At 29.5% G+C, this 19,174-nt stretch overlaps 1 protein-coding gene across 1 annotated transcript in view; it reads right to left on the reverse strand.

The window, feature by feature from the left end:
* Positions 1–855: 855 nt before the first annotated feature.
* LOC118195053 (kelch-like protein 2) overlaps positions 856–19,174 on the reverse strand; it is a 61,286-nt gene continuing 42,967 nt past the window's right edge. Inside the window, exons 9-10 of the mRNA XM_085806621.1 lie at positions 14,965–15,234; positions 856–1,915 (exon numbers count right to left, since the gene is read on the reverse strand). Coding sequence (XP_085662747.1) covers positions 1,608–1,915; positions 14,965–15,234 — 578 coding nt within the window. The 3' untranslated portion in view covers positions 856–1,607. The remainder of the gene's footprint in view (positions 1,916–14,964; positions 15,235–19,174) is intronic.

Below are 19,174 nucleotides of genomic sequence, written 5' to 3' on the forward strand. Positions count from 1 at the left end.
TTCTCGTTATGATCATTTAAGTGCATTTATGAAAAGAAAAATTAAACAATCATGAATTTTTGGTCATCAATCCTTATTTTAATATATGAAATATTTATTTATTTTTTATTTTTTTTATTTATTTTATTTCTTATTTTAATATATGAAATATTTTTATTTCATATAATAAAATATTTTCATATTTTATTATATGAAAATACCTATTTTCCAAAAATATATTAACTTTTCAAAAATGGTGCTTTTGCATTCGCTTTGATAATAATATTTCAATAAACATATAACCAGCTGCTGCAACCACGGATAAACAACAAATGTCTTCAGAAAACTGCATTTAACCTTCTCTTATTTCCTGTTTTACAGCTTCTTCCCCCTCAATTCCAGAATTAAATGTGTCAGAAATTAACAAAATCATGAAAACTGAAGCTATCACTCATAGTAATGGTGCAAAGCAAAAACACAAGAAGTACGCTTATTCCTATAAAATAAAATCATACGTAATTTATAAATGCATACTGGAAGTACTGTAAGTGTAAATAAAACTATAAGAAAAAACAAGACTGAAGGGAACAGATTAACATTTTGATATCTATTGATATTAGTTGGAGCTTACATAATTTTACATAGTTTAAAACTACAGATATATATTGGGGGATGGCATTGGAAAATAATTAACCATTAGTTAATATGTTAAGTATGTCTGAACTGAAACATTTTTGGTCTGATTCGAGCTCTTTATTTTTTGTTCATAATAATAATGTTAATCATTATTCACCTCAAATTTTATAGTCAGAGGAATATTAATCAAAATGTTTGCATATTTGTATGTGCCAAGTTTTGAATATAAGTAAGAATAAATTGATCATAAAATTTTCTTTATTTGACAGGGAACAAAAATTTGAGACACTAAGATGGCAAATGTTTAAAGAAACATGACTATTAACAACAGCATAATATTGCAGACTTAGGTGCATTATTAAAGAAAAGGAAGGTTGAGTTGTTTATATGAAACAAGAAAATGCTAGTTGGTTTAGTAAAACCTCATTAATTTACTAAGATGATAGATATATGTGCTTATATGCAATTAACATCTCATGCACAAAATATAGACAGATGAATAATAAAAAAATGAATAAAACCTATAAAAGCTAAAATTAGACTAGCAATTAGACTATTACTGTCCAAAACAACAAGCAGAATGTAAAATAAAAAGCATATTTTCTCTGTCATTCTCATTTTTTACAAACTGACTTCAAAATATTTGAAGTATCAAACTTTTGGTTTAAAAATTTCATATACACACTAATTTACAGATATGGTTCTATCTGAAAAATTAAATAAGGAACAACATATTTCCATTTGATTTACCAAAATAGACTTTCCATCATATATATATTAATTCATTCTAAGAATTTCATCACCATTTAAAAGGAATGGGTAATTAGTTAAAATAAATCTTTATACCCATACCACTGCAATTTAATGAAAAGAAACAATTTCTTAAATTTTAAGAGTATTAATGAAATTTAGTTAAAAAAATATATGGGAAGCCTTTTGAAATTTACTTTCGTTGTATTTTTAATTGGTTATTACCACCAAGGGCCATTTAACTAAAAAGACAAAAACAAAAATGCAGACTTAAAAAGTAAGATAAATAAATATAAACACCAATATTTATAACAACATATGTACATTAATTCACAGATAAGAATAGTGGCATGAGATAATTCCCACCATTTTTCAGATCACATTGGTTTATCTACAATGGCAACACCAGCATAACTTCGACCAATAGTCATGAAGGAAGAAAGCATGCTCCAAGAATCTGTTTTAGGACAGTATACTTCAACTGATGACAGATTTGAAGAACCATCATCACCGCCAACAACATAAAGGAGACCTTCAACAGCTATTACACCTTATAGAAACATAAGATAATGAATTACTAATATGTAAATGAGATATATCTTAGTATCTAATAAGTAAATAAGCACTGCACTGAAAAATTAATAAACTAACATAACTGATCTGAAGATCATAACAGCAATGTTATGCATATACACAGAGGGTGTTTATACATTTTTAGAATGATTCTGATAAAGAGTTTTATAAAAGTAAATGTTTCGGAATAAAAATTTCTGGCAACAGCTTATTTAAAATTAGAAATATCAGTTACTTTTAAATTTATTCTTCTTTCAAAATAAGGCACGTAAACAAGATGTAGATTGAAGGATGTGATTTGGTTTGGTTTGTTTGATTATAAGCAAAGCACTCAAGGTCCAGAAAGGAGGGATGACTTCTTGGAAGACTTTTTAAGAGAAATTGGCTCATATACATATAGCACATGGAGAAAATCATGAAATGGCTATGCAGCTGGCCTGTTTACATGGACTCGAACCCTGGATCAAACTACCAGTGTTCAGGGTCTTTTACCACTCTGGTGGGCTTAGAAGGATATGTTTCTGCACTTTTTGAAGAAAAATATTCCTGCTCCATAATTTAAAAAATGTTGTGAAATGCATGGTATTTCTAAGTGCAAAATAAGCAACAATAAATAATAATAAAGGGAAAAACTTTCAATCATTATTTCTACAATGAAAGACGATTCTAAGCGAATATATGGAAAAGGTAAATTCAGTTTCTGAAGTTAAAACATTGGTAATAAGGGAAAATCCGACAATGCAGAAATCAATTGCAAAGTCTTTAAATGCATTTGTAGCAACAATAAAAAAAAATTATTAACCAAGATTTACAACTTAAAAAGCTAAAAAACTAAATGTCCACCAGTTTTTGACCAGGCTTGTGACTCAACACAGAATAATTTACAGAACCTTGTATAAAAAACTATTTAACAGGAGATAAACAGAAATGCCTTGTGAATGAAGCACGAGTTTACCTAAATAACTGTAACAAAAAAAAAAAAAAAAAAAAAAAAAAAAGGGGGGGGGGTTCTTATTATTGAAAAAATGTAGAAAAAAATTCACAAACTTGAATCTGTCAATGCAATGAAAGTTTAAGTAAGTGGTTTATGATTGTCACAAGATTCTCTTATGATAGAAAATTAAAAATAAGAAAAATGGGAAAAAAAATTAAATCACTTAACATAGTATCAAGATAAAGTTTTATATCTGACATTTAAGGAGATTTCATTTCTTTATCCTAATGACTTTTAAAGAAAGAGAAATCAAGACAAAGCAACAAATCATACATGAAAGAGTACGATTGCATTCCTAGTAAAAAATTTGATACAGGTATCACATATATATCTCTTTAACACATTCCTGCAAAATCCCCTTACATTTCACTTCTAAAGTACTGTGTGTTTTTTCTCCTGATATAAGCTCTTTCTCAGCAGAAATCTGCCATAGTTCATGAACTTTGGAAATTAGTACAAAAGGAATGGAAATTAATATCACTGGAAATTTTGCAAAAAGCTCTATTATCATGGAAATTACGACGCAAATGTCTAGCCCAATAAAAAGGCTATCAGACTGAACATTTAAAAAAAGTACTCCTTACATTTTAAACATTAATTACATAGCTCCAAATTCTTTCTAAAAATGTATAAACACTCTCTGTGTAATATATATATATATATATATGCTTCACTAGTATTATAAACATATATACAGTTAAAAGTCGTTAATCCGGACTCGTCGGGACTTCGGCGATTCCGGATTATAGATCATCAGTTTAAATCTCGTAAGATGGCATGTAGAAATTCTAAAATTAAAAATATGAAACCGTAATTTATGAAATAAAGAACAATTATGATCTAAAGGGTATCAAAATTTACAAAAAAAAAAAAAAAAAAAAGCTTAATATTTATTTGTTTACTTTATTAAACATTTCTTTCAATGTAAGTTATTTAAGTTGCTTCGTTTTATGTGATAATACTTTCCCTTTAATTCTATAAACAGACATAATTTCTTGTTCAGTTACAAAGTTCCGCTGTTCAAGTCCCGTATTTGCTGTGCCGAGAATACCGACTAACTTGTCAATCGAAATTTTTTCGTTTTCACTAACCTCTCTGTCACCTTCTTCATGTCTTTATCAATTTTTTGCAGCAATTCCACTTTTTGTTTGATGGACATCGAAACATACTTTCGTTTTGTAGATCCTTTGGGAGCTCCAGCATCGGAAATTCTATTTGACATAATCGAAAGTTCAAGTTTACTTTTATAAAATTGCTCTTACAGTCTGCAAAAAATAATAAGCCAGATCTAATTCGAAGATTAAGGAACAACGCAATCATCAACATTAACTGAAATAGATAATTAAATAATTTTAGCTTATACCGTCCGTTATACATAAAACGCGCACGCGAAAACGTACTCTGCGCTTGCGCACATGCATATGCGCAGTCGTAAAGGTCTTAAGCGCATGCGTAAACGCCTATGTGCATGTGTCAACGCGGCTCATGCACAGAAAGCTTTTAGCTTTGAGGTCCGGATTATGGGTGTCCGAATTAACGACTTTTGATTGTATATATATAATACTGGTAAAGAAAAACTTTCTTAATTAGTGAATTTTAAAATTTATTTAAATAAAAGTAAAAAGTGAAACTTAATAAAATAACAAAGAATATAAAGGAAATTGCCAATTATTTATTATCCCAACAGTGCACATTTGATTTCTAAATTTCACTTTGAATTTCCAAGGAGATAATTTCCTTTATGTTCTCTCTCTATATATGTATATTGTAAAGAAATACAAGGAGGGAAACTTTAAGGAATTTCAGATTTTGTTTTAAAAGGACTTAAAAAAGTAAAATCCTGCACTATCACTGATAAGATTAAAAATTTAATTTAATAGAGAATATATTAATGAACAGTTATCTTCTTTAGTAACCTATAGTATCTCTTCCTATAGTAAATGTGTACCATTGTAGAAATCAAAAACTGGAATTTGTAATGAATTAAAATTGGAATTGGTAATTAAAATTCAAAATAATAAAAAGCAAATTTAAACAATTATCAAAAGAGAATTATTATTCACAATTTCTATACATATTTACGATCTAAATTATATTTTAAATTTCCTAGGAAATAATTTTTCATTTATATTCTTTTCAATTATATATATATACATACATATATAATAACAAATATGAAAGATTAAGATACAATTTATAAATGATCTTAAACTAATATTTTTCCCACTTTACATTTGGAAATAAAAGCAGTCAGGTTTTACATATCTCCTCATGAAAGATTCAGTAGATAGTCTATTCTCCAATCATGGCCTTGCATGGAACTTGGGTCAAACTACAGGTACTTAAGGGTGGCTCTAGCTTGTGTAAGGATAGATTACAAGAGCAGAATTTTTAAATAATTCTTTTTGAAAATGTGAAAAATTACTCAGAAACCATCAGGGTTATCCATATTTGAAATCTGAAGAGTGTGGAGTTAAAAGTTAGGATAAAAAAGAAAGTGTCAATACATACAAAAAAAATTAGGTATGTGCTACATTCTTTCTCAAAGTGATTTTTACTTCATCCATTACTGTAAGTGCAGCCTGCATGTTAAAAACACTTAGTTGAATCCAGCTCCCACAGTTTGAGATTTTCTCCATTAATATATTTTTGTGAGCTGAAAAGCTAAATGCTTCTGAAATTTATTATTTATAAAGTATGTTTATGAAAAAAAAAAAAAAAAAAAAAAAACTGCACATGTGACAGTATTTCTATAAATGGTAACAGAAATTTCAAGGATAAAGATGTCAAAGGACAAAAGAGGTCAGAATAGAAAATAATGAGGCAGCTGTTGATTTCGCTCCAATTTAGCAATGGTTGGATAAACTGCCAAATTAACACTGACTTAGGCATACAATGACTGATGCATTACAATACATGTTTTAACCATGAAAGCAACTTTAAAACATTTTTTTTTTTTTAACAACTCATTACGTAGTTTTTATGATGATGTTTTCATGAACTACTGATGAAAGTAGGAAATACTGAAATGATGGCACATCAAACTGCAGACCTTTGGCTGTTGAGACAAGTGCCTTAAGTGAGGTCCAGTGAAACTCTTAATTAGCACCAAACTGCATATCTTTACTTTCATAAATGATTAATTTTTAAGTGGACTAAAAGTAAGCTTCAAGTTTAGCTACTAAATATGCCTTTAAAATTCTTTGGGACTTAGCTAATATTAAAGTGCATAATAACTAAAATTTGCATATTTCGTGATTAAGCTTCCTTAACTAAATAAGCTTTGAATCTTAATAAAAAATTAACCTTTGCATATTTCTTGTTTGAGTCCTTTTAGAACTAATATTGTCTGAATGAATGTTGAGGTTTTTAAGCCATTACTGTTCTGAGAGCAAGAACAGAAAACTCCTATTCTTAAGAACAAATAAAAGCTTTTGTACACATATGGAAGAATTCCAATTGTCTGGATGACTATATTTTAAGTCAATTAAAAATACAATTATTAAATTTGTTTATATGCATTGAATGTTTTGGAGAACTAAATTCATTAAAAAGATCATATAACAAAGAATTTTAAAATGCTGTTAAACTAGATAAAGTGTATGACAGGTACACTGCACGAAAAAAAAAGGGGACAGTTCTATATCTTCCCTTCTACTGGCCTGCTTGATGAAATTGTTATTCCAAGTTCATTCCAATTTGTTATATTGATATGTTATTTCAGAAAAAAATCCGATTTTGTGTCAAAAATACATATGTTAGAACAATGCTATATATAAATCTAATATATATCCTAAGTTGAGCTTTCAAGACATGAAAAATGCAATTTGAATTTTGTCTGCCCCCCCCTCGCAGCATTTGGTAAATATTAATAGAAAAGAAATTACATAATCTACATTATTTGTGTATTGTAACCAACAAGATGAATACTAATAGAGAGCGTATGTGCAACCTCCAACCGGTTCCAGCATTAGTGTGACGTGACTGCTGGTCAAATTCCGAAAGTCCGGAAATAGTTTACATTCATTTCTATGGGATGAAAGACAACTGCTCTGCTTGGTCACATAAAATTTAAGAAAAAATGGTTATCTGCTGCAGCGCCTATGGATGTAAAGAAAGTTTTGTAAAAGGAGAACCTGTAACCTTTCATAAATAAGTTAAAACTGCATGATTTATTATTTTATTTAAAGTTTTTTTTTTCTTTTTACTATCTCTGTTGGATTGGTTGGAAAATTTCAGCCATACTGTATAAGAAAACTGCTGCTGTATATGGCATTTTCAGCATGTATTATTAGCATCAAAATGTATTAAGTACTCTGACACTATTTACTGGAATCACCCTTTTCAAATAATTGAATTTCATATTCTTTTTCCGTGTACTCCGTTGAAATACAAAGCTGCGCCAATTGGCGCTAACCTTTTTGCACCAAATCGTATGCTTTTTGGTCTCAGCAGTCAGCAGTACTGCCTACGATAAAAAAAGAAAAAATGCTATTATTTTTATTAAATTATTGAGAAAAGATTGTGCGATATGTTTACTTTATTAAAAAATAGCTGAAAATCTTGATGCATGCAATGTTGAACATAAACATTTAAACAGCATTATTTTAAAAATCAGATTATTTTTATAAAGCTCAGTGCTTTATCATTATTTTCTATAAAATCAATTAAATAAAAATAATGTGGACTATACTTCTGTCTCATCTGCAATGCTGTTGGAAATTTATCGTAATTGAAAAAATATCATGTGAAAATTTACAATATTTTAAATAGTAATTATTAAAAAAAAGGTGGGGGGAGAGAAAGAGAGAGAATTTTTATCTATAATATCGATTTGTTTTGTTTAATCCTAATGATAAATTCTGAGTTGAAGTTTGTTATCGCTTGATAAATGTTCAATATAAAATATTTGTTGTAGTTAATAAAATGTATTGATCTCCCCCATGACACGAGTGTGGAAATCAGTAATTAAGATTGCATTATTTTGTTCCAGCAATATAATCTCAAGAAAAGGGAGGTGATGCTCACTTTAGAAGTTTAACCTACATGCAGTGTAATATAATTGAGTTTGTTAATATATTTTTATGAAGAAAGAATTCTTGATGACAAAATCAAAGTAACTTTGATCAACATTGCCTTGAGCAGAATTTTTTTCCCGTCTACCATCATCAACAATCTAATTTGAAAGTGACTCAAATTTTCTTTTAAATTTGAACTTGACCCTCTTTTCTCCAAAAGGCACCCTTTGCTGTAAGTTGTTGTATTACAAATTCTGTTTTTGAATGTATGTGCTATTGTAAAAGAATTTTAAGAGAACTTTAAGGTGGTCCAAAAGGACCCTTTCGATTTCCATTCCAATACAGAATTTACAAAATAAGAAATCTCATGTAATAAAAGCAGGAAAAATGCCCCCCCTACCATATGCAGACAATTACATTATTTTTTTACTCTAGTTACAGGTATATTTAATTACATTTCCTTCCAATGAAAAATCACTACACTTTTAAAATTTCATGATATTTTTCAGCATGTACTTTCAGAATTCTTAAATGATTCTGAAAAATTACCATTCTTCGGCAGTATACCTGTATGACCTGGCATACATATATGTGTGTAATTTAATACTTCATTTGCTACTTTAGTACAATTAAGTTTTTTTCTGGGGGGGGGGAACAATGGGAAGTACAACTGCAACATGAAAACTTGAAAGTAACTAAGTATTCAAAGTTATGTTCGAAACATTTTACACCAGACTGCTTCGATAGAACAAAGTTTATTAAGTAAAATTATGTTTGCTTAAATATAAGAAAGTAAAATATTTTTCTATAATAAGATTTTAGTATAATTTATTCTTTTTGTACCATAAACTATATTATAAGTTTGGACAGTAATAGTTTATAGTTCCAGCTGAAAGTCAATAGTCTGTAAGTATATATTTCATCAATTGCATAAGTACATATATTACAATGTGATTTTCTTTTTCTCTTTAGGATGCGATGCATTAAAAATAAATGAGATTTTTTTACCCCTTCAACTATTATAACAGTATTGCAATTAATTTTTACTATTTTTATTTTTAAATATTATCCAAAAAATAAAGTTTACATGTCAATTTTTTTATTATTTATTTAAAATTTTCTTTCTAAAATTATTAAATAAAATTTTATATTGAATTAAATATATATTTCATCAATTGCATAAGTACACATATAACAATGTGATTTTCTTTTTCTTTTCAGGATGCAATGCATTAAAAATAAGAGTTTTTTTACCCCCTCAAATATTACATATAACAGTATTGCAATAAATTTTAACTATTTTAAATTTTTAAATGTGATTCAAAAAATAAAGTTTCCATCTCAATTTTTTATTATTTATTTCAGATTTTCTTCCTAAAATTATTTAATCTAAACATCTTAAACAATAGTGCAAATAGTTTAAAGCAATTATTAAAAATTTAGATAAAATATTCAGGAAGAAAAGCATTAAGTTATATCTAAAAATAATTGTAAAAAATTGAATAATGCACCAAACCAGCTATGAACAGCCTAAGCTATCATTCCCCAAGAGCACCAAGACCTAAATCGCGTGATATATGTTGAGGTCGGCTAGCAGACGAATTCCTTGTGGAATGAGTCGTCTACCTGTTATGTGAAGTCGTTGATTGTATCAGTCATTGCTTAGACATGAAAAGCATTTCTTTTGTAAAAATAGATTAAAAATAAACATGGTTATTTTATGTCAATTCCCTTTCCATGTCCTCCAGTAGAACTGCATTTTGACTTGAAATGCATAGTATACTTGCAGTCAGTTATAATTTGCTAGTAAATAAAACATAATTTTGTTGAAAAAAAAATATCAGTTTTAGACAGATTTTACTGTACTTGGTCTAAAGAAAAAAAAAAAAAAAAAAAAGACAACCCAATTAACTGAATTTTTTTAATGTTAGAAAGCTGTAGAGTTTGTCCACATATCTGAAGATCTACTGTCTTTAGCATTTAAATGGTTGCATAAATAATTTTTACATTTATTATATAATACACTGCTAAAATACAGAACAACAATAATAAAACAACTGGCACAGAACACATTTGAATTCTCATAAAAAAGTTTCAAATACCTATTTTTATTTTCACATTTAAATGCATTGGAATAAACAAAATTCTCATAAACAAAACATTTTTTTCTAAATTATCAATATACTAGAAAATGATATAAAATTCAGTAATTTGTTCTATGAATATTTATCATTTAAAATATAAAAAGCCTGAAGTTCTCAGAACTGAAAACTATTCAAAACTTCTTTCAGGCAAAAATGCTTATTTAATTGTCTACATAAAGAATATTTTGCTGCCTTAGTTTCATATAGGTTTATATTTTTTCAACTGAAATGTGGATTAGTTTTAAAGATAGTGAAATGTTACAGCATGTGTTCAGAATTGATGGGTTTCTTTTCCTGTAAGAGGGAAAAAAAAAAAAAAAAACTAAGCACTTTAGCCAACTTCTGGGGGGGGGAGGAGGTCTTGTGGAAGCCAAACCTAATGGAATGGAAACAGAATTTCCCAATGGGAGATCTGGACTGATGCTCTGATGTTGTTTATTCATTACAAAACAAAAAAATATTAAAAGGCAAAGAATGATTTGAGACTTAGTAATGCACTCATTGCGTCCATAAAGATTTTTCTTTCTGTAAAAACTAGGATATTATTTTCTGAGATGTTTAAGATGTCCTTGAATAGTTAAGTTGGAATGAAAAAAATCGACAAATAACACACATGCTATTTTTATGCAGGAGATTTCAGCAGCAGCAAATTGCTATCAATTTAGAAAAATTTGAATTGATGATGCAAATTTAAAATAGGAATGAATTTATCAAAATCAGCACAGCTTTTGCAGGAATTAGCCAAATGATGAAAATAATATATATCACTTGGGTATCAAAAAGTAAGTTCACACTGCAAGGGAAAATTTTACCTGAAAAATAGCAATGTATCAGTAAGCAAATATCCCAATCAATTTCAGATAGCAAGCTGCAATAAGTAAGCTGAAATATGGGACATTGCATGTAAGAATCTTGTTGGATCATGGACTTTGGATGTCCTATGAAAAAAGATGCATACAAGAATTAGAATACGTCAGTCGAATAACTTTGTCATTTCACTTGAAATGTAGATACACTAACTTTTACTCATACTAAAGAAATGAATAAATTTCTTACAGAAATTCTTATAAATGAAATCCACTACTGTCAACAATAGGAAAGAGAACCGTAGTTTCTATTGTTTATTAAAATAGTAGTATAACAACATTAAAGTATATTAGTTCTTTTTAACTGGTTAGATGAAAGTCTCAAAAGATTTTACACATTTTTTTTGGATCAAATTCTTCTTCCAAACATACTCCTTATAAGTAGTACTTCTAAAATTCCTAGCATTGCTTTACAGTAAATATTTCTGAAATGATGATTTGCAATTTCAGTCTATGTAAGGAAATTTCAGTAGAAAACTGGCATTATATATATACCTAGTTGTACAAATTCTTTTTTAAAATTTTGGCATTAGCAATAGTTCTTTGAGTGACAGAAAATGACTTTTATGGAGAATTTTTTTCTGAAAATTTGCCTCAGTTTTATATTATATTAAAAATAATCATGAAAAGCCTGTATAGAACTGCTTGTTTTAGTGCAAATGAATTCAGAGCAACTGGCATTTAGTAGCTCTATCCTATAGACCAGCAGCAAATTATCATATAAATGCATCATACTCTATTATGCTTCACTGACATCACAGCCAAGGATTCTTATTCACTTTCCTACTGCTTTGCACGATGAACAATTCACAGTAATCAAAAAACATCCTGAAAAGCATTGTTTTTAATAATATTTTTTTAAAGTTTAATTCCACTAACCAGAATAATTTCCATTCTTTTAATAAGGAATATGAGCTATTTTTTTCATTTGTAATAAATTATCCTATGTAATAAATTATCTAAAAGAAATGAAAATAAAATCTCCCACTGAATTCACTTAATCACAAGCCTAGCTTTTTTCATGTCACAAGTATCCATTCCTCCTTAGCAAAATTATAACAACTACATTTAGAAATTTTTCTTTTTTAGGGTACTTTCAAATTGGTGCTTGTCTTCTGCTGATTTTTAGCTATTTAAGAACAAAATATGGAATCTGTTTAAATAACAGATGGAACAATTTTCTGTCATTACATCTAGTACAAAATTTTTGCATTACACAGAATCTGCTTCAACAGGGTTCATAGCCACATTTTAATTCAAAAAATAAGCACTTTTCAAGCACATTTTAAGAAAAAAAAAAATAATAATAAGCACCTGTCTAATTACATTATACACAACTGCGTAACTTCAAAAATTTGACTCGTAATTTAAAATATGAGAAATGCAGTATTTATTAAGAGAGAATAAGCATGGGCAGAGAAAGGGGGAACCTCAACCATGGAAAATAATTACTTTTTTTAAAATTTTAAATAACAGTTCAATTTATAGAACTAGTTTACAATAAGAGAAAAAAAACTATGCACAACTAAACTATATTACAAGGTTTAATGATGAAATTTCAGTTCAAAATAGAGGAAATAAATAATAAGGCATATTTATTCTATTCACTTGGAACTTAATAATAAATGCAATTTATTTTTTCACTCATATTGATATTTAACTAATTTAAATCTAAATTCTGAACATTTTCTAAATTTTCATCGTATACCAGTTTTTCCTTAACAGATATTGCAAGCAAAGTAATTTTAAAAAAAGAGGAACATTTCTGAAATCAGAAGACAGAAATTTACTTCATGCAGTCCTCCTTTAACAGTAAAAGCTTAACTACCCGCATACTCGAAAACTGGCGAATATTCGGACAGTCGAGCATAACTTGAAAAAGAGGAGCGGAGGGGGGGGATAGACTGTAGCCGTTCTTTAGATTTTTCCGCTAAATAAATGCTTTTGACATTTTGATATGTGCATCATATCAAAACAAACCAACGGAACAGAAAAATATTCTGCTTAGCAAGCACAGTAAAACTCTTTTAAGTGTTCATAAACAAATCTCGGACCGAACATCAAAATTAATTATCTCTGCAAAATATCGCAAACGTTATTGCGCAATATGTGCGCCGTAATTCTTCCCCACATGATATTACGCAATAGGATTCAACAGCTGCCGATATTGGGAGAATAAAGAACTAAATCAAGGAAAAGAAAGAGACTTGGGGTGTTTTTCATTCTAATTTTCAACAGACTGCGTTAAATTTCCGGAATAGAATCATTCTTCGCTTGGGTTGGTAGACCGCAAAACTTTTAGTCCTATTCAATCCAAATTGGAAAGTGACTGACAAAAAAAAAAAAAAAAAAAAAAAAAAGGTCTGTTGCTTATTTTGCAACGAACTGTAACAGTTTCAATATTCGATATTTTGCGGAGAAAGGGGAGAACCTCCCAACCTTCGTACTGTATAATGTATTGGCCAAAAAAATGAAATTATTTTATTATTTTGACTATTCGATTACTTTCCCTTTATTTATGCCATTCCAAATATTATTAATTAGAAAGCTAATCTGTGTTAAAACACAACCATTTTTGGAAGTTTACTATACTTCAGCAGTTACTGCAACTATGTTATTACAAACATTCATACATATGCTCATAATATAAGCATAACGATCATAATATCATAATAAACACGAATATGAACTGACCAAGGGGAATGAGAATGCAAATTATTAAGATCTTGATAGAAATTCAAACGTGTGTAGTATTTGGGTGGGAAGAAAAGAATGCTAAATGTACCGGAATTTTGTACTGCTTTCGCAATTCTTTGACCAACAGAACGACGGGCACCTGTCTGTACTCTCCGCGCACACCAGAGGTTATGTTAATGCAGAGAAAGGGGGAAAAGCTATTTCCGAGAGTATGATTCACAATCTGACATTCCATATTAGGAAGAAATTTGTTTATTTAGTTTCGGCTTTGGTACCGGGAAAAATTGCGCGTTCATTTAAAAAAAAACACTAAAAGCAAAAAATAAGCACTAAAAACAAAAAAAATAAGGGCTTTAAAGAAAATGTAAGCACCTATAAGGGCCTTTATATTATATTTTCAAATATAAGGACTTATAAGCACTTATAAGGACCACTACGAACCCTGTTCAAGTCAGAATAGTTTTTTGACATTTCTTAAAAGTGCATTTTATGACACTCAGTTTGTTAATGCAGAAGTAATAACGGATGCATCACCCACTAAGTATATTTAAAGAATTCTCAGGTAGCTCCAACATGACATCAAAAGATTTTATTTTATTGCACTTAGCCAGAGAGTGTTGCATAACATTTACCTCAGCTTGTTGAATAAGATTAAGAATTCAATACAATTTCTACGAAGTAAGCAAAAATCTAGTGGTTCAATACTTAAAAGCTGCATGGGTTTATGAAGAAAACATTGCTTATAAGAACAACACAACAAAACAATAAACAAAGAACATGTATATTATAAATAAGATCTGATGTGTACAGTGTTTGGGAAAAGAGGCTATATGTTTTTATTTCTTGAAATATTGATATTAGAGAAGAACTTCCTACCATCAAATTTCAATAAATAAGATAGAGAATTCTGTAAAAACAGTTTGAATCCTTTGGATGGAAAGGTTCTGTAAATAAAAATTTTAACTTGCTATATGGTTACTGAAAAGCAAACATTCCACTTAGTAAAATATATGCTTAATTAAAAACAAACAAACCAAAAAAAAAACTTACATATCTTTATTGCAAAATTTACAGAGATACCTTTAATAGGCACCTTCAACAGACAGCAAAAAATTTAATATTAATATTGTTTTATTTTAATTAAAATCACAAACTTTAGCAGCTTTTGTTCTGTAATTTTCTAAAAGCTTCTCAGAAATCAGTCAAAATTAGCATGAAAAAATTATGAAAGGTAATAAATTTGTTCTTGAATATTTCATAACTTTAGCATATTTATATTATAACTATTTCTAAAAAAATATTCATACCGGCATTTCTGCGGCACATCATCATATCTGCCACAGATGTCCAAGAATTAGATTCAGGGTTGTAGCATTCTACACTCTTCCTCACTAAAGGTCCATCATGCCCACCAACAGCATAAAGAAGTCCATCCATAACTCCAACACCTGCACCACTTCGTCGTGCAGACATTTCTGCAACAGGCATCCAGGTATCAGTATCAGGATCATATTGTTCAACAGTGCCTAAACACTGCCGGGAAGCTCCATCATAGCCACCAACAGCATACAGCAAACCTACAATACAATTCAGAAATTAGGTGTAAATAAAATTTTATGACAAATATTTTTAAAATAAATTTTATATTATGCCCAAAAGGGACATTTTTTAACGTTTTGTGTGTTACCTTTACTAATTAAATATCATGTTCTTTGCACTTAAACCGTAAAAATCAATTTAACAGCATTATCCAAAATATTTAAAAGAGCATACATTTAGACTTTCCGATACACAGTCTCATGTGCTGGACATAAAATCCCCCCCCAGGGTCCGGTGTTGCCATTCCTTGCTTCAAACTCGTTGAATTTGTTAATCAAAAACTCTTTAATGTTTGACCAACTATGAAAAACAGATATAACAAATTCCAAATTTGGGCTTCCAAATGCCCATATTTGAATACAGGACTATGTTATTCAAAATTTGATGTCTCTAAGTGCCCCCCTTTTTTTCGGCAGCATGAGAAACATACATACATTCATGCAGATTCTTCATCATTTAATTTCTTGAAATGTAATGCTGGGCTCTAATATTTGGTAGCAACAATCTGAAAAGTGAACTGAAGCAAAATGCAAAACAAAATTAATAGCCTTTCTGGGCAAACTGGCCCTTTGGGCTAAACATTAGTAAACAATAAAACACAATTATAATACTTTTAAAATAATCTAAGTTTGGTTTGGTTTATTTAATAATGGCAAAGCACACTAGGGCTATCTGCCTAAGGGGAGGGATGCCTTTGTGGAGGACTTTCTAAGGGGAACTGACTCGTATACACGTTACACATGGGGAAAACCATGAAAACACCCATGCAGCCAGCCCGTTCACGGGATTCAAACCTCAGACCGAACTACAGAGTTCAGCGACTACAATAATCTAAAGATAAAAGACTGATTACACCAAATAACAGCTTAACAGTATTGAAAACAAAATCAGCATTTTTTATAGAATTTCCTAAGCTGTATACGTAAAGTTGTACCCCAGGGGGGGGGCCCAAGAGCGATGCGTAGTGCAGGGAGAAAGTTATGCCAAATACGCATGACGTCATGTGGGTGACAGCGTTAGTTCTTGGCATTTGTTTACTTTCGTTGCATCAACAGTTTGATTTGATTTGTGTTGTTAATTTGCTATTATACCTAGGCGGAAGTGGCGAATTGTGCTATAGCGTTGTGTCAGAATTATACACGTTAATACGTTTTTTGGCGGAAAACACTCTTTACAACCAGATAAAATAACTATTTTTTTAATGAATTTATGTAGTTTTCATACATAACTGTGATGTAATTTTACATTTATTTTTCATTTTACTGCTATTTTACATTTAAATTGAAAAATTTCTCATTTTAAATCATTTTTTATCATAACCTTCATTTTGTGTATGAGACTTACATCGTAGTGAGATATTTAAACTCAGTGTCATGTTTACCAATACTGAGTACCTGAATGATTAGTTAATAAATTCGCGTATCCAACTTCATTCACATGTTTTGGTTACTATGTATTGAAGCAGGGTTAAGCTTTGCGAACTAAGTAAACCGATACATGCCTCACCGTGAGGAAAGAACAATTTCTCGACCACACTATGATGCAAACATCGAATGAGTGAGTAACATATTTCCTTCAGTGTTATTTAACTGATGCATACAGGTATGTGTGATGTAATTTAATTGATATAACTTACACATGCTTGAACCTGAAAACTTACACATGCTGAAAAGAAATCTGTGTATAATGCTAGAATACAAATAGCGAAAGAGTAAGTAAGATATTCTGTTCAGTGTTATTTAACTGCTGCATATGTTTTAATTTTGATTCCATATAACTTGTTTTTAATTATAAGAGAAAGAAAAATAATTCAATATTGAACACATATTTCGAGTATAACAAAAGTATTTTAAGAAACTACCTGATAAAAATACATTAGTAATTAAAAATATTTAATTTGTGTACAGGCTGAATTGAAATTAAGATGTGGTGGTGTATTTAATTATGGCAAAGCACACTAGGGCTATCTGTGTAATAGGTGTGATGCCTTCGTGGAGGACTTTCTCAGGGAAACTGGCTTGTATACACGTTACACATGAGGAAAACCACGAAAACGCCCATGCTGCCAGCCCGTTCGCGGGATTCGGATCGAACTACCAGTGTTCAGCGACTTTACCGCTCGGCCGCTGGTGGGCCGAAACTAAGATGTAGGGCAAGTTTATTATTATTATTATTGTGCATATATGTGTAAGAAAATGTATTTTAATTGTTCCATTTTTAATGTATGGAAGGAAGAATAGGATGCCAATATCGAAGATTATTTACTATAGCAAATAATCACGTCAGGATAAATGTTATATAGAAATCTTGGGAGTGTAAGGGATTATAAGAGTACTTTTAGATTATACTGAAAATATACGCACTTCTGCTAAAATCTGAAGTGAATCAGTATGAAGTGACTTTTCACTTTAAAAAGAATGTGATAAGTATACTATTTAAAAGTATAATGATGGATATTAAGAAATTTGTAGAATTTTATGGTATTTAAATATGAATTTGTTAAGTCAAATCTTTTTATATATATTTTTGCTTGAGATATGTAATTTAAACTGAAAATCACGATCATATATTTCTCATGGAATGTCAAAGTTCATTTGTATTAAAAAAAGTGCATGAGCAATGAAAATAAATAGAATAATACTTTTTGACCATGAATACTTTTTTTTACCATGGTCTTAGCAGTTATGCCATCATGTGTTCTGTTCAACAAGATTTATTTAGTGCAAACAATACAACGAAAAAATATTGAAAAATACCTTGGTATACAATATTTATTTCCCTTAATTAACTTAAATATCGTTTTTATTTTCTAATGCTTTCCTTTACGAAAAGAATTTAAGGTTTACAATTATTTTCAGCATTCGTACGAATTCTGTGCATAAAATAAACATTTTCTTTAACAAAATACTTAATCGGAAAGTATATACCCGGTATTTCTGGTGCATCTACCACATATAAAATGATCATTTTGCTTTAGTTTACATTTTTTCCATTACCAAAATCATGTAGCAGACGCGTTGGCCGATGCGTCTTGTCTCCCGGGTGACGTCACTACCAGCAACCAATGGCATGCTTTTTCCGTTCCTGGCCTAACCTTAGTATATTAAAGAACCTTGGTTGTACCCATAAGCATGTAAGCATGATGCTGTGGCTACAGTACAGGGATTTTTTTTCAGTCCCTCTAGCAAATATTAATTTCATACCAATTTCTCTTGTGAGCAGTATAATATTATATATTCTCGTTTCTTCTTTAGAATAATTTTTGAGAAACAGTTTTGAAACCTCATAAAACACTAATTAGAAGTTATGTACTCATATCCAAACCCAAGTGGGAAGAAATTAATTGCATTAGCTTGATTTTTACTTTATTTACTGGTAGTTAATCGAACAACTTCATTGCGATTTTCATGTCAAGACATCTAATTTTTATTAAAAGTATATCTGTAGCATTTATGGTAAATAAAAGCAGTATTTTTGGTGCAAATTTTAGATTTTTTTTAAGGTTTTTGTAAACATTAGATTTCTTCCTCAATGTCAAATAAATCCATTAATTCCAGATGTTCTATTATTTTTTTAATTTCTATATAAATGTTATCTTTATATTTAATTAATTTTTCTTACTTTCCATTAAAAGATCTACAAAAATTCACTACAAATATGGTAAAAAATTGAAAACTTACTGAATTACCATACGCTTTGATGGACATTTGGAACATGAGAAAAAGTTGTTTTCCATAATTTCCTGTCTATGTTCATAAAGAATTTTGATGCCAAATGAGCCTTTTTCAAAAATGTGCTACTTAATGAATTAACACCAAGTGGCATCACTGCTTTATCTGACCATGAAATTTTTCGTCATTTAGTATATATTAAATTATGATTAAAATATTTAACACTGTTACTTTCTTTAATACTAAA

This window comes from Stegodyphus dumicola, chromosome 1 (assembly GCF_044657685.1).
Source record: "Stegodyphus dumicola isolate Sdum_Otavi_A_Nest chromosome 1, ASM4465768v1".
NCBI lineage: Eukaryota > Metazoa > Arthropoda > Arachnida > Araneae > Eresidae > Stegodyphus > Stegodyphus dumicola.